General features: G+C 41.8%; 2 protein-coding genes across 7 annotated transcripts in view; one reads left to right on the plus strand and one right to left on the minus strand.

Moving 5' to 3' along the window:
• Positions 1-12,957, minus strand: LOC121539375 (creatine kinase, testis isozyme). 3 transcript variants are annotated; one of them, XM_041847833.1, is made up of 8 exons: positions 12,852-12,957; positions 3,359-3,546; positions 3,056-3,210; positions 2,782-2,914; positions 1,288-1,459; positions 868-991; positions 510-699; positions 1-323 (listed from the first exon to the last, which is right to left on the minus strand). In XM_041847833.1, the coding sequence occupies exons 1-8, from the start codon at positions 12,872-12,874 to the stop codon at positions 145-147; spliced, it is 1,164 nt and encodes a 387-aa protein (XP_041703767.1). In that variant the 5' UTR covers positions 12,875-12,957; the 3' UTR covers positions 1-144. The 3 variants fall into 3 exon arrangements, with proteins under 3 accessions (XP_041703767.1, XP_041703768.1, XP_041703769.1); XM_041847834.1 differs by lacking the exons at positions 3,359-3,546; positions 12,852-12,957 and adding exons at positions 4,039-4,240; positions 4,892-5,000; XM_041847835.2 differs by lacking the exons at positions 3,359-3,546; positions 12,852-12,957 and adding an exon at positions 4,892-4,993.
• Positions 12,211-14,428, plus strand: part of trmt61a (tRNA methyltransferase 61A) — a 19,340-nt gene continuing 17,122 nt past the window's right edge. The window contains exons 1-2 of one of the 4 annotated variants that reach the window (XM_045207469.1): positions 12,211-12,413; positions 13,254-13,657. In XM_045207469.1, coding sequence (XP_045063404.1) covers positions 13,327-13,657 — 331 coding nt within the window. In that variant the 5' untranslated portion in view covers positions 12,211-12,413; positions 13,254-13,326. Of the gene's footprint in view, positions 12,414-12,950; positions 13,057-13,253; positions 13,658-14,428 lie in introns of those variants that run through there. The other 3 variants (XM_045207470.1, XM_045207471.1, XM_041847836.2) reach the window with 3 other exon arrangements.

The raw sequence follows: 14,428 nt of genomic DNA on the forward strand, positions 1-14,428 counted from the left end.
TGATTGAAACAGTTTTTATTTTCAGATCCACTCACATTGAAAGAGGACCTTGTATGAGAGAGTAAGTGCTCTTTATTACAGAGTGCATTCCAGGATAATGTCACACATTCATTCAGATGACAATGGGGAGGCAATCAAGAGTTTTCACTTCTGGGCAGGCATGAGGTCGTCGATAGACTGGCCCTTCTCCAGCTTCTTCTCCATCTCAACCAGCAGCTTAACACCATCCACAACCATTTGCACCAGCGCCACCTCAGAGAAGCCCAGGCGGTCTGCGTTGGAGATGTCGAAGGTGCCACCCACAGCTGCGGTGTCCACGCCACCTGGAATGGAGGCACAACATCAGAAGATGGACTTCACAGCTACAATAGTCCTTTCAGAGAAATTCCAGCTTTAATGCTAGAACTATTGCCAGTGTTGGTCATGCTACAGCCTTAATGTGCTTGTAAGTTACCCTGAGCAACAGAAAACAAACGTAGGTATCTGGTTCTGTGACAAAAATGTTTTACCGGTTCCACGTTTCTGGAGTCTTAGCCTCTTGAGCACTTCCTCAAATTTGGCATGCTTGCTCATGTTGGGGATCTTGACGTGGACTCCAGCACGTAGCCCTGTGCCCAGGTTGGATGGGCAGGTGAGAACGTAGCCCAGGTGCTCATTCCACATGAATGAAGTGCCCTTATCTTTGAACAGGGTTTCAATCTGAGGAAAAAATAGATTAGGTCCAATTTTAACAAGGAAAGGAATACAAAACACCATTGATTGATCATTTCCAGCATGTTTTTACACAGAGCATTTTTAATATGGCAACAGCAAATTATCCACATTTCATTCTCAAAATCTTGTGATATTCCTCAGATATTCCCTCACCTTTGTGAGGCCAGCGCAGAAACGGTTGAACACCTCCTTCATGTTGCCACCCTTCTGCATGGAGATGACACGCAGGTGGTCCTCCTCATTGACCCAGACCAGGAAGGTCTTGGTATCGTTGTGCCTTGACCATAGAACATTTTATTTATTCTAATCTGTCAAGGTCATGGATGGTGGCATAAGCCACCACCAGCGTATAAACTTATGAACATTTTCCCTCTGACTTAGCAGAGATTAAGATACACCTAGTTAGAGGGTAACTGAGAATTTCCTATCCCTTCCCGCAGTCATTTACTTGAATAAAGTAAGGTTGAGAGGGTAGAAAGTAAGAATGACTTTGGTGCGTTAAAACTAAACCAAAATTGTAATACCTTTGAGGAAACCAAGTAGTGTGAGAATGAAAAATCCCTGTCCTCTCACCAGATACCCCTGCCATCGGGCCAGTCCCGGGCCATGCCAGAGGCCAGCAGCAGAGGAGACACAGGCTTGTCAAACAGGAAGTGGTCATCAATCAGCTGCTGCTGCTCAGCATCTGTCATGTTCTTCAGGGCATAGTACTTCCCCTTCAGGTCACCGGACAGGGAGTCCAGAGCTGCAGAGGAACAAAATCAGATGTGTCGGATACATTGGCCCTGTCCGAGGTTACTGGATGAGTGAATGTGCAGTCTTCATTACGTGGCTTTCAATCTGGTTATCATGTTACAACCAGAAATTAACACAAGGAAGAAAGGATCAATTCAATGTATCTAAATATGTCCAGACAGTGATCTCCAGTCTAAAGCAGGGGTCCAGATCATGTTAGCAAAATGTGTTTCTCCCCCCGTCTTGTCATCTGGTGAATGATAATGGAAAGGACAAGTAATCAACATTTTACAATGAATAGATTTGGTAGATAGTTTCATTATTTTGACATCCCCACATTATAATTGGAAGTAGTGTCAACCAACATTAGCTAGAAAAGGTAACTCCAACTAGGGCTGTGAAGATTATGGAATTTTGGGTAACGATTAATTGTCGTGCAAATGACCAGACATTGTAATAATTCAAATTTTTGTTGTAAAGTGTTTTGAGCTTGTATGCGTCATAAAGACCTTACTAATGAATACAACACCGCTTTGGTGACACTCCTTTCTCAAAAACAAATGTTTGACAAATTAGAACTTTTGGAAATGAATTAGGTAAACAATATATCCACACTTGAATATAAAGTTGAACACCCCCCCATTCTCCTAAAATAAATATTATATGAGAATTGTGCCAGCTCTACTCCAAACATGTTCGCTAATAGCAGCTGTTTAAACAAAGGTTAGCCATGTACTCACTTGTGTTTTTTTCAAAGCCTATGTCAGACACTCCAGTGAGTGTAATTTGCTCAATATTAGGAGTTGAGAAATAAAGTTGACATCATTAGAAAGAAGAAAGTGTGTCTAGTCTGTTGCTAGCGAAATTAATAAAAACATATTTCCCCCATATACATACGCACTACCTCAATGGGATCAGCGGAAAAAAACACATAAAAAGTGTACAAATATGTTTTTGAAATAAATACCCCTGATCTGTAGCAATCCTTTCCTGTCAGTAACAGACCAATAAATTAACATAGTTCACCACTAGAGGGGACCCTCTACACAGAAATGTTGCAACAGGAAACAAGCATCATTCTAGGCTGGCATCCACTCAGAGCCCCAGACCCTCCTGCAGTACTGGATGGCCAAGCTCTGCTGCACCCCACTGTTCAAACACCCTTCTAGTTAATCTGTCTAAAATTCTACCATGTATGAAACGCACCATCCCAGCCCCTCAAAACATTGTTTCTACACTCCCATCTTTGCAATTTATGGGGTAAAAAAAAGCATTTAGAAAAATAAGTTCAGTTCATCTTGATACATTTTTGGGGTGGGTTGAGGTAAGTACCTTCGACTGACATTTTCTCAACACCCCGTCGCTCTCCACGGCTGCAGTGTGGGGGCAGGCAGAACCCGCGGATGCTCCTGCCTGTTCGGACACGAGAGCTAATGACGTAGTTGGGGTCCAGGTCATCTCCACCCTGTAAAAAAAATTAAAAGACACCCAAGTTAACCTAGCGTTACCTGTAACTTGCCAACACTGGTCTACTTTCCTGCAGGGTACACAGTTGAAAATGTGTCTCAGACCACAGTCAACCAGGTACCCATTTAGATGGCAGTACCTTCAAGTTGTCTGGGTTGAGGTCAGTCTTGTGCTTGTCTGTAGGCTTGTATCCTCCATGTCTGTCCTCGATGATGGGGTCCAGCAGCTCCTTGAAGACCTCGTATGTCTCCTCATCTCCAGCCACACATCCCACAGTCATGATGAAGGGATGGCCTGGAATGGGGAAAAACAAAACAGCGGAGTCAATTAGGAGACAAATTGTAGAGCATGACAGAAACACATTGACAACCTCAATAAATAGTGCTTAGCATTTCAAACTCTAAAAGGTGGGGTCGACAGACTCAGGATGTGTTCATTTTACCAGGATTATCAATCCCCGTCTGAATGACACCATCTATGGTGAAGCCGTTGGGGGTGGCACGGTCTCTGAGTTTGGTGTACATGTCCTGGGTTAAGACCTTGGCCATGTGGTTGTTGTGCTGGCTTAGGTCAGGGAACTCCTCCTCAGCTGACAGCCTCTTGATGGTCAGTTTTGCCATTTTATCATTGCTGAACAATAACAAAACACATTCTACAAGGTAAGGGGAAGCCACCTGCTATGCTTAAAAATGCGTTTGGACTATCTACTCAGCATCTCAGTTCCCCTCAAAAAGGGTTGGGCTATACTATTTTAGTTCATATGGAGTCACCAGATTGTCACTTATTGCAGTGACAATCTATGATGGTTTCCGTATTGATAAGTTCTTATGGTATGCTTGACCAACAAGCTTTATTCCCAGCAGAATTTAAAAGGTTATCTGAAACAAATCGTTGAACCATTGTGCTTTGAGCGTTTGGTACGGATGCAGACCAATGGAATACACGCATCTTTCTTCCTCTTAATTACAAACGTATAGGGTTATAGAACCCATCGACAAGGTCACTGTGCAGAACAAAGGGGCATGAGCGCTTCCATAGCTGTAACACTGGATGTCCTCATTAAACGCACTTTTAAGAGGCAGAACACATGGCTTGATGGTTGAAAGCTGCATGGGTCTTTACCTGGGTTATCAATCCCGGTTTGAATGACATCATCCAATGTAAATCCACTGGGCGTTTGTTTGCTCCTTAGACGCTCGTAGATGGCAGGAGTCAAGACCTTGGCCATATGATTATTGTGCTGGCTGAGATCTGGGTACTCCTCACTAGAAGCGTACTTCATCTTTAGCAAGTTGTGGGTGTTTCCGAAAGGCATGGCTGATCCCTGGACGCAACACGGGGTGGAGGAAAAACTGGTGAATGTGAGCTTGGAAAAATGTGTACAACATAACTGTCAAATACTTGGTTTTTCCTATGCGACTGCATGGCTCAATATGCGCAGTAAGCGATCGCACTGAACGACGATCAGCCGATTATATAGGCTAGAGGAAAATGTCGACAGAAAGTTTATAAAATTAAACTGATCCCTTTACTCTAGAGGCGGAGTGATGGAATGCAAGTCAAATGCCAAAGATTGCGCAGCAGCGTCATTCCAATCCAAATAACTATTTTATAGAGCTCTAGTCTGGAGAGGTATTTTGCGTGTGATCTGTTCGAAATCCAAATCACTCAGAACAATAAGGTAGGGTAGGCTATGCGAGATAGTAACAGGTGCGGCACACTAGACTAGAGCAAGATTATCAACATAACGAGGTCTCCTGCTCAATCAGGGCTACAGATAATATTACAATTGTTTGCGTTGTCTATTGTTATCGACATTTCCCCGAAATATGGATGATATCCTTTTAAATATAGCCTCTGCTAAAAACCAAGTATTTGCTCATGAGTCACTAATGTGCTGATTTGGGGTTAAAACGACTGAGGCCATTCTGATCATCGAATGTCATCGACGAGCGAGTAGAAATAGTGGTCCTACCTGCTGCCGAGGCTGGTCACTACTACTACTGGGGGAAGACACAAAGATCCCTATTTTTCTGCCCGTGCCGCACAATCTCCAACGTTATTTGGTTCTCCAGTAGAAAATGATCTTGGAGATGGTGCTTTATAGTAGGCGAACTCGGCTCCCATTGGTCAGTATTTGTAGTCGATTCATTCTATTGGTCTTCTACTAGGCTATACTCCAAGTCGATATTCACCTAATAATAAGGAATTCCTCTCGACCACGCCCACAAATTGAGGAAAACCAACATTCTTTCCAATTGACCCCCATTGTAAAAGAGCCAGCTTCATAGTCGTTTTATTGTTATACAGAAATAACAAAACATGCCGAAAAGCTGCTGTGTTGTTCAATGTACATGTAACCAGGAAAAAAATCCCGACCTACCATTCACAATGCTCCCACATTGGGATGTGATTTCAGGCTATTTGGTGTGGAAGAGTGGGAAATGTGGGGACCAGGTGTACAAGTGGGCTACACTTAGCTAGCTATGCATGTGGGAAACGTTTCATCACAGGTAAGACATTTAACTTGTTTAGTATAGTCCGTTTGTAACTCCACTCACTACTTGTAGCTTTCAAGTCATGTTGGTAACTAGCTAGCACTCACTCACATGGCTGCTAGCACTGTCAAGAAAAGGGGCATGAGGGAAGCCCTACAATATTATGTTTATCTAAGTAGTGAGAATTCTAGGGAGCAAGCAATGTTGAAAAGCAGTATTTAGACATGTTGTACTTTTCTTAAATGTAGTTTTGTAATTGATTAAAACAAGCAGACAACAAGGAAATTGCATTTGAACGTTTTTGCTGTGAGCCAATTTAGTAACCTAGGTAACCGCAGGTTGTTTTACCCACAGGTGGGTGGGGCCAGGAAGTTCTATCTAATACCTACTATACCAGATAGCAGTTTTTAGATGTTCCCTTACCTTGGCCTTTACACTTTTCTCATAAAACCTCTTAAATGTAACTAAATGTAATCAAAAATGTAATCTGCTTAATCCCAAAAAGTAATTTGCATACTCCAAGAAAGGTTAAAATCTCACCTTTCTGGTAATAAATAGTTATAAATTGCTGAGGTGTAGTCACTTTTGAGGACACAAACTCGGGTACCCAGTACAAATATTATGTATGTCCTATTCAACAAAACTGTATGAATAAGGCTTGAAATGAATTATATTTTTTTCTAAATATAGTATAATCAATTTATAAAATGACTAAGTATAAGATTTCACCTTCCTTATAACTGTAAAATACATGTTTGTATATTATTAGCATATTTTCTAAAGGTCTCTCTTGATCAAAACGTCTGCCCCCATCACTGTGAACATCTCACAGAGCTCTAGCTTGGCATTCTGAACTAGTTAGGAACTTGCCTTTCATCTCATATTAATCTTGTCCATCTCTGACAAACAGCAAGTGTTTTTTGTTTAAAATCTGTGAATTATTTTAGATTACTGGCTATAAATCGATCTCTGAATGTTACATTATGATGTAAGGATTCCAGCCATATGCATTGTTAGTGGCTGTGACGTAGGGTTCAGCCAGGAGTTGATGGACAGTCGGAAGAGTGAATGAAATGGTAGGAGGGACATCCCAGCTTCAAGTGGTGTCAGATTTCACATCCTGCTTCATACAGGCAGAAGAGACATACTCCTGTGTCCATGAGAATCAGGGCTACTGCTCAATCTATGGTGTCCACATAATGATTTATAAGCGAAAATGTCGGTCGGAACCGGTACCAGAACCACGCAGGTCCCCAAAACAGGGTACTTTACATCTAAGAGGTTTAAAGGCCCAGTGCAGTAAAAAACGTGATTTTCCTGTGTTTTAAATATACATTTCCACACTATGAGGTTGGAATAATACTGTGAAATTGTGAAAATTATGATAATGCACTTTTAGTGTAAGAGCCGTTTGAAAAGACTGCCTGAAATTTCAGCCTGTTTTGGTGAGATGACGTCACCAGGCAGTAAATTCTCTCTGCCAATAACAGCTAGCCCCTCCCACTCAGACCACTCCCAGACAGTCCTAGCGAAAGTCTTGCTTGAGAAATTGCTCTTTGCTAAGAAGCAATTTTTTCCACGTCTTTTTGACCATTTTAATTGAAAACAATCACAGTAAAGTACTTAATTGTTATCCAGAAATTATTTAATATTGAGATAAAAATGGCTGCATTGGACCTTTTAATGGTTATACATATGATATAACAGTGTGAAAAATGTGATTTTTAACCATAGAGATAAATAGAGGACTCATCTTTATATCTGTGCCATTATAGCGTCTGTGACAGCATGGTCAGTGCCATTGAGGCTACAACCCATAGGAATCCCCACCCAGTTGACTACTTAAGCATGGTGGAAGCCCTCAATGGCACTGCCCAGGGCCGGCGTAATGCAGGGGCTTACCGGGGCTGAAGGGCCCAAGAGACAGCAAAAATAATAATATAGGAAATATATACAGTACCAGTCAAAAGTTTGGACACATCTACTCATTCCAGGGTTTTTCTTTATTATTACTATTTTCTACATTGTAGAATAATAGTGAAGACATCAAAACTATGAAATAACACATATGGAATCATGTAGTAACCAGAAAAGTGTTAAATAAATCAAAATATACAGTTGAAGTCGGAAGTTTACATACAATTTAGCCAAATACATTTAATCTCAGTTTTTCACAATTCCTGACATTTAATCCTAGTAAAAATTTAATTCACACTTTATTTTAAGAATGTGAAATGTCCGAATAATAGTAGCGAGAATGATTTATTTCAGCTCTTATTTCTTTCATCACATTCCCAGTGGGTCAGAAGTTTACATACACTCAATTAGTATTTGGTAGCATTGCCTTTAAATTGTTTAACTTGGGTGAAACGTTTTGGGTAGCCTTCCATAAGCTTCCCACAATAAGTTGTAACTGAGTCAGGTTTGTAGGCCACCTTGCTCGCACACGCTTTTTCAGTTCTGCCCACAAATGTTCTATAGGATTGAGGTCAGGGCTTTGTGATGGCCACTCCAATACCTTGACTTTGTTGTCCTTAAGCCATTTTGCCACAACTTTGGAAGTATGCTTGAGGTCATTGTCCATTTGGAAGACCTATTTGCGACCAAGCATTAACTTCCTGACTGATGTCTTGAGATGTTGCTTCAATATATCCACATAATTTTCCTTCCTCATGATGCCATCTATTTTGTGAAGTGCACCAGTCCCTCCTGCAGCAAAGCACCCCCACAGCATAATGCTGCCACCCCCGACCTTCACGGTTTGGATGGTGTTCTTCGGCTTGCAAGGCACCCACTTTTTCCTCCAAACATAACGATGGTCATTATGGCCAAACAGTTCTATTTTTGGGTCATCTGACCAGAGGACATTTCTCCAAAAAGTATGATCTTTGTCCCCATGTGCAGTTGCAAACCGTAGTCTGGCTTTTTTATGGCGGTATTGGAGCAGTGGCTTCTTCCTTGCTGAGCGGCCTTTCAGGTTATGTCGATATAGGACTTGTTTTACTGTGGATATAGATACTTTTGTACCTGTTTCCTCCAGCTTCCTATCAGAAGCTTCTAAAGCAATGACATCATTTTCTGGAATTTTCCAAGCTGTTTAAAGGCACAGTCAACTTAGTGTATGTAAACTTCTGACCCACTGAAATTGTGATACAGTGAATTATAAGTGAAATAATCTGTCTGTAAACAATTGTTGGAAAAATTACTTGTGTCATGCACAAAGTAGATGTCCTAACCAACTTGCCAAAACTATAGTTTGTTAACAAGAAATGTGTGGAGTGGTTGAAAAACAAGTTTTAATGACTCCAACCTAAGTGTATGTAAGCTTCCGACTTCAACTGTATGTTATATTTGAGATTCTTCAAAGTAGCCACCCTTTGCCTTGATGACAGCTTTGCACAATCTTGGCATTCTCTCAACCAGCTTCATGAGGTAGTCACATGGAAAGCATTTCAATTAACAGGTGTGCCTTCTTAAAAGTTAATTTGTGGAATTTCTTTCCTTCTTAATGCGTTTGAGCCAATCAGTTGTGTTGTGACAAGGTAGGGGTGGTATACAGAAGATAGCCATATTTGGTAAAAGACCAAGTCCATATTATGGCAAGAACAGCTCAAATAAGCAAAGATAAATTACAGTCCATCATTACTTTAAGACAAGTTCAGTCAATCCAGAAAGTTTTAAGAATTTTGAAAGTTTCTTCAAGTGCAGTCGCAAAAAACATCAAGCACTATGATAAAACTGGCTCTCATGAGGACCACCACAGGAAAGGAAGACCCAGAGTTACCTCTGCTGCAGAGGATAAGTTAATTAGAGTTAACTGCACCTCAGATTGCAGACCAAATAAATGCTTTACAGAGTTCAAGTAACAGACACATCTCAACATCAACTGTTCAGAGGAGACTGCGTGAATCAGGCCTTCATGGTCGAATTGTTGCAAAGAAACCACTACTAAAGGACACCAATAAGAAGAAGAGACTTGCTTGGTCCAAGAAACACGAGCAATGGACATTAGACCGGTGGAAATCTGTCCTTTGGTCTGATGAGTCCAAATGAGATTTTTGGTTCCAACCTCCGTGTCTTTGTGAGACGCAGAATAGGTGAACGGATGATCTCTGCATGTGTGGTTCCCACCGTGAAGCATGGTGGAGGAGGTGTGATGGTGTGGGGGTGCTTTGCTGGTGACACTGTCAGGGATTTATTTAGAATTCAAGGCACACTTAACCAGCATGGCTACCACAGCATTCTGCAGCGATACGCCATCCCATCTGGTTTGTGCTTAGTGGGACTATCATTTGTTTTTCAACAGGACAATGACCAAAAACACACCTCCAGGCTGCGTAAGCTATTTGACCAAGGAGAGTGATGGAGTGCTGCATCAGACGACCTGGCCTCCACAATCACCCGACCTCAACCCAATTGAGATGGTTTGGAATGAGTTGGACCGCAGACTGAAGGAAAAGCAGCCAACAAGTGCTAAGCATATGTGGGAACTTTTCCAACAGTCTTGAAGGAGTTCCCACATATGCTTAGCACTTGTTGGCTGCATTTCCTTCACTCTGCCTGGCGGTGTGTTGGGTCATTGTCCTGTTGAAAAACAAATGATAGTCCCACTAAGCCCAAACTGATTGGCTCAAACGCATTAAGAAAGAAGGAAATTCCACAAATTAACTTTTAAGAAGGCACACCTGTTAATTGAAATGCATTCCAGGTGACTACCTCATGAAGCTGGTTGAGAGAATGCCAAGAATGTGCAAAGCTGTCATCAAGGCAAAGGGTGGCTATTTGAAGATATAAAATATATTTTGATTTGTTTAACACTTTTTTGGTTACTACATGATTCCATATGTGTTATTTCATAGTTTTGATGTCTTCACTATTATTCTACAATGTAAAAATAAAGAAAAAAGTGTGTGTTTCCAAACTTTTGACTGGTGATTATATATTATATTATATATATATACACACACACAGTGCATTCGGAAAGTATTCAGACCCCTTTACTTTTTCTACATTTTGTTACGTTACAGCCTTATTCTAAAATTGATTAAATAGTTGTTTTCCCTCATCAATCTACACACAATACCCCATAATGACAACGGAAAAACTGGTTTTTAGACATTTTTGGAGAAAAAAATTAACTGAAATATCATATTTAGTATTCAGACCCTTTACTCAGTACTTTGTTGAAGCACCTTCGGCAGCGATTACAGCCTTGAGTCTTTTTGGGTATGACGCTACAAGCTGGGCACACCTGTATTTGGGGAGTTTCTCCCATTCTTCTCTGCAGATCCTCTTAAGCTCTGTCAGGTTGGATGGGGAGCGTCACTGCACAGCTATTTTCAGGTTTATCCAGAGATGTTGGATCGGGTTCAAGTTCGGTCTCTGGCAGGGCCACTCAAGGACATTCAGAGACTTGTCCCGAAGCCACTCCTGCGTTGGCTTGGCTGTGTACTTAGGGTCGTTGTCCTGTTGGAAGGTGAACCTTCGCCCCAGTCGGCGGTCCTGAGCGCTCTGGAACAGGTTTTCATCAACGATCTCTCTGTACTTTGCTCAGTTCATCTTTCCCTCGATCCTGACTAGTCTCCCAGTCCCTGCCGCTGAAAAACGTCCACATAGCATGATGCTGCCACCACCATGCTTCACCGTAGGGATGGTGCCAGGTTTCCTCCAGATGTGACGCTTGGCATTCAGGCCAAATAGTTCAATCTTAGTTTCATCAGACCAGAGAATCTTGTTTCTCATGGTCTGAGAGTCCTTTAGGTGCCTTTTGGCAAACTCCAAGTGGGCTGTCATGTGCCTTTTACTGAGGAGTGGCTTCCATTTGGCCACTACCAAAAAGGCCTGATTGGTGGAGTGCTGCAGAGATGGCTGTCTTTCTGGAAGGTTTTCCCATCTCCACAGAGGAACTCTGGAGCTCTGTCAGAGTGACCATCAGGTTATTGGTCACCTCCCTGACCAAGGCCCTTCTCCCCCGATTGCTAAGTTTGGCAGGGCAGCCAGCTCTAGGAAGAGTCTTGGTGGTTCCAAACTTCTTTCATCGAAGAATGATGGAGGGGACCTTCAATGCTGCAGACATTTTTTGGTACCCTTCCCCAGATCTGTGCATCGACACATCCTGTCTCTGAGCTCTACGGACAATTCCTTCGACCTGATGGCTTGGTTCTTGCTCTGACACGCACTGTCAACTGTGGGAATATATTATACCTTAAACAGGTTTGTGCCTTTCCAAATCATGTCCAATCAATTGAATTTACCACAGGTGGACTCCAATCAAGTTGTAGAAACATCTCAAGGATGATCAATGGAAACAGGATGCACCTGAGCTCAATTTTGAGTCTCATAGCAAAGGGTCTGAATACCTATGTAAATAATGTATTTCTGTTTTTTATTTTTAATACATTTCTAAACATTTCTAAAAACCTGTTTTCGCTTTGTCATTATGGGTTATTGTGTGTAGATTGATGAGGGCACATTTTTTATTTAATCCATTTTAGAATAAGGCTGTAACGTAACAAAATGTGGAAAATGTCAAGGGGTCTGAATACTTTCCAAATGCACTGTGTATATATATATATATATATATATATATATATATATATTGCCTCCTAAATTGTACTATCTGTGTGTTGCTTCATTGGCCTGGGCTATTGTTTGTTTGAATTCAAGACCAGATTGATCTCAGCTTGTCAGTGTCAGTGTAGCCACTCATTTCGGTCAATTATGATTTCCAGTTAATTGCTTGTTCTGCCTTTTTACGAAATCCCCTACGTCATCAACTTGAGCCTGCACAGCTCAGCTGTTGAAGAGCATCTAAAAAGCACCGCATTTGCGCCTTTTCACAGATTTACATACAATCTGAACTGCCTCATTCATTGCACGATTCATGATTACTGCGAAAGCGAATACTGTAAATGTTTGTGAACAGAAGCCTCGTCTGGTCAGTCTCGGTGCTCTCTAACAAATCCACATGTAAGATCTGCAGGAGCATGTGAACAGCAAGTAAGTTAGCTAACACGTCCCAATCATTAACCTCTCAACATAGAAATCACTTCGAATATCAGCTTTACTTCGGTTTTATACAGTGCTGTAGTTAGTTCCAAGTAGCTACATTTGTGGCGGGTCAAAATTTGCTAACGCGTTCGTCGCCGTGACTGTTCGTTGCCTAACGTTACCTAGCTAACGTTAGCTAACTACAAATAAAATAAAAATAACATTGAGATACGTTTTGCACAGTGAAGTTGCCGAATAGTGGACTTGGAAAAGCAAGATTCTATTTTTTGTTGTCGAACCAAGCTAGCTAACGCGTTAACGTCAGTTGGTTAGCTGGCTAGATAGCGTTAGCTAGTAATTTAGCAACCTAACTAGATTGTTAATTTCCTAACTACTATTTTAGCTAGTTATGTATTTTAAAATGAACGTCCACAGTTTTTCACTTACATTTTCTCCATATGGTCCGCCATGGTTGTGGCTGTTTTAGGTGGGGGCAGTCTGATAACTGAAGTAAAGTTTCTCCACTGTTATTCTTCGAAAATAAACAGCGGCAGTTTATAATTAAATTATATACTTGTTTTAAAAACAAAATATACGACTCGCACGTGCAAGTATTCGAATGAGTATGGAAATAAACAAAGCCATGTTGGAGGTATTTTGATGTTCAGACCACCTAACTACATTTTCAACTTATAAAGAAGAGGCAGACCTGATTTTAGCTTATCGCAGCTATGTCGCCCAATACTTTTAGCAAACTTGTATTTTTATGCATTTGTGAAAAGAATGTTCTGTTTGTCATGGGGGAAATGTTCACTAGTTTCCACTCTTTTTGACTTATTGTCTTTGCAGTGATAACATCTGGAACTCTTTACTTTGGTTCCCCCTTGTAGACCCCAGTGATAGAAGTCAGAGAAGACCAGCCATGAGTTTTGTAGAGTATTCAGAGTTTATCCAGGAGGGTGATGTTGCCATTATCTTCCTGGGTCATGACTCAATGATGCCAGTCAAGGTGCAGCAGGGTTCCCAAACACAAACACGCTATGGAGTCATCCGCCACTCCAAGGACCTGATAGGCCAGCGCTTTGGCACAAAGGTCACCTGCGGCAAAGGCGGCTGGGTCTATGTGCTGCACCCCACCCCTGAGCTGTGGACCCTCAACCTGCCCCACCGCACCCAGATACTCTACACAACAGACATTGCCAACATTACTATGATGCTGGAGCTCAAGCCTGCCTCTGTCGTCTGTGAATCAGGTGAGAGTGACAAAACCCGCTGTTTTTCCAACTTTGTGTAAGCTGCTTTGTCTGAGGACATGAATCATTTGAAACTTTCCTGAACGTCACCCATTTCACTGAATAACTGCTTAGCAAATGACACACGCATACAGTATGGATTGCATGTTTCATGTCCCTGTAGGAGAGGGTCACAAACAGAGAGAAGACCTGGAGGAGGAATGTGTTATAGACTAGTGGGAAACCACACACTCAACAACAAAAGGCTAAATGTGACACCAATGATTCTTGTAACAGAGGAGCCAGTTAGCGAAAGCTCCCACTCAAGAGCCGAGGGAAGTGGTGGGGGCAACATCACACTTTTGGTGACGCATGCCAAGTTGTCATGATTATCACGTTTTGGAGAAAGCCGTTGCTGTCTGTTTTCAGTGGGTCACACCATCACATATTTACCTTGAGGCCTGTTACGATGATGCTCTCCCTTTTAAATTAAGAGCTGAGGGAAATCCATGTTGTGGAGTTTTACATCCCATTTCTTAGACTTAGGGTGCCCACAGGTGTCAAATCCTACTTCAACTTTCTTTATTGACCAATTCAGTTAAGTGGTCAGTTATGAGAATGAGCTGAACTAGACGTGAGATGGAACGCCACAGTAGTACCATCTAAAAATCTCCTCCAGGAAGGAGTGTCCACCAGTTGAATTCATTTAAAAGTAAAGTGATTGTGTGTGGGTGGGTGGCTAATGGATGGCTGATGCAGCCTTGGCTATGTGTACGTGCCTGGCTAGGAGTG

The sequence above is a fragment of the Coregonus clupeaformis genome, chromosome 25 (genome assembly GCF_020615455.1).
Source record: "Coregonus clupeaformis isolate EN_2021a chromosome 25, ASM2061545v1, whole genome shotgun sequence".
Taxonomy (NCBI): Eukaryota; Metazoa; Chordata; class Actinopteri; order Salmoniformes; family Salmonidae; genus Coregonus; species Coregonus clupeaformis.

Bases quoted from the DNA above. Each gene is read 5' to 3' on its own strand.
- LOC121539375 (XM_041847833.1), bottom strand. From the start codon at position 12,874: ATGGCGGACCATATGGAGAAAAT. The intron at 2,915-3,055 runs GTACTGCCATCT...TTTTTTTTACAG, and splicing joins TCAACCCAGACAACTTGAAG to GGTGGAGATGACCTGGACCC. The intron at 700-867 runs GTGAGGGAATAT...TTTTTTCCTCAG, and splicing joins TCTGCGCTGGCCTCACAAAG to ATTGAAACCCTGTTCAAAGA.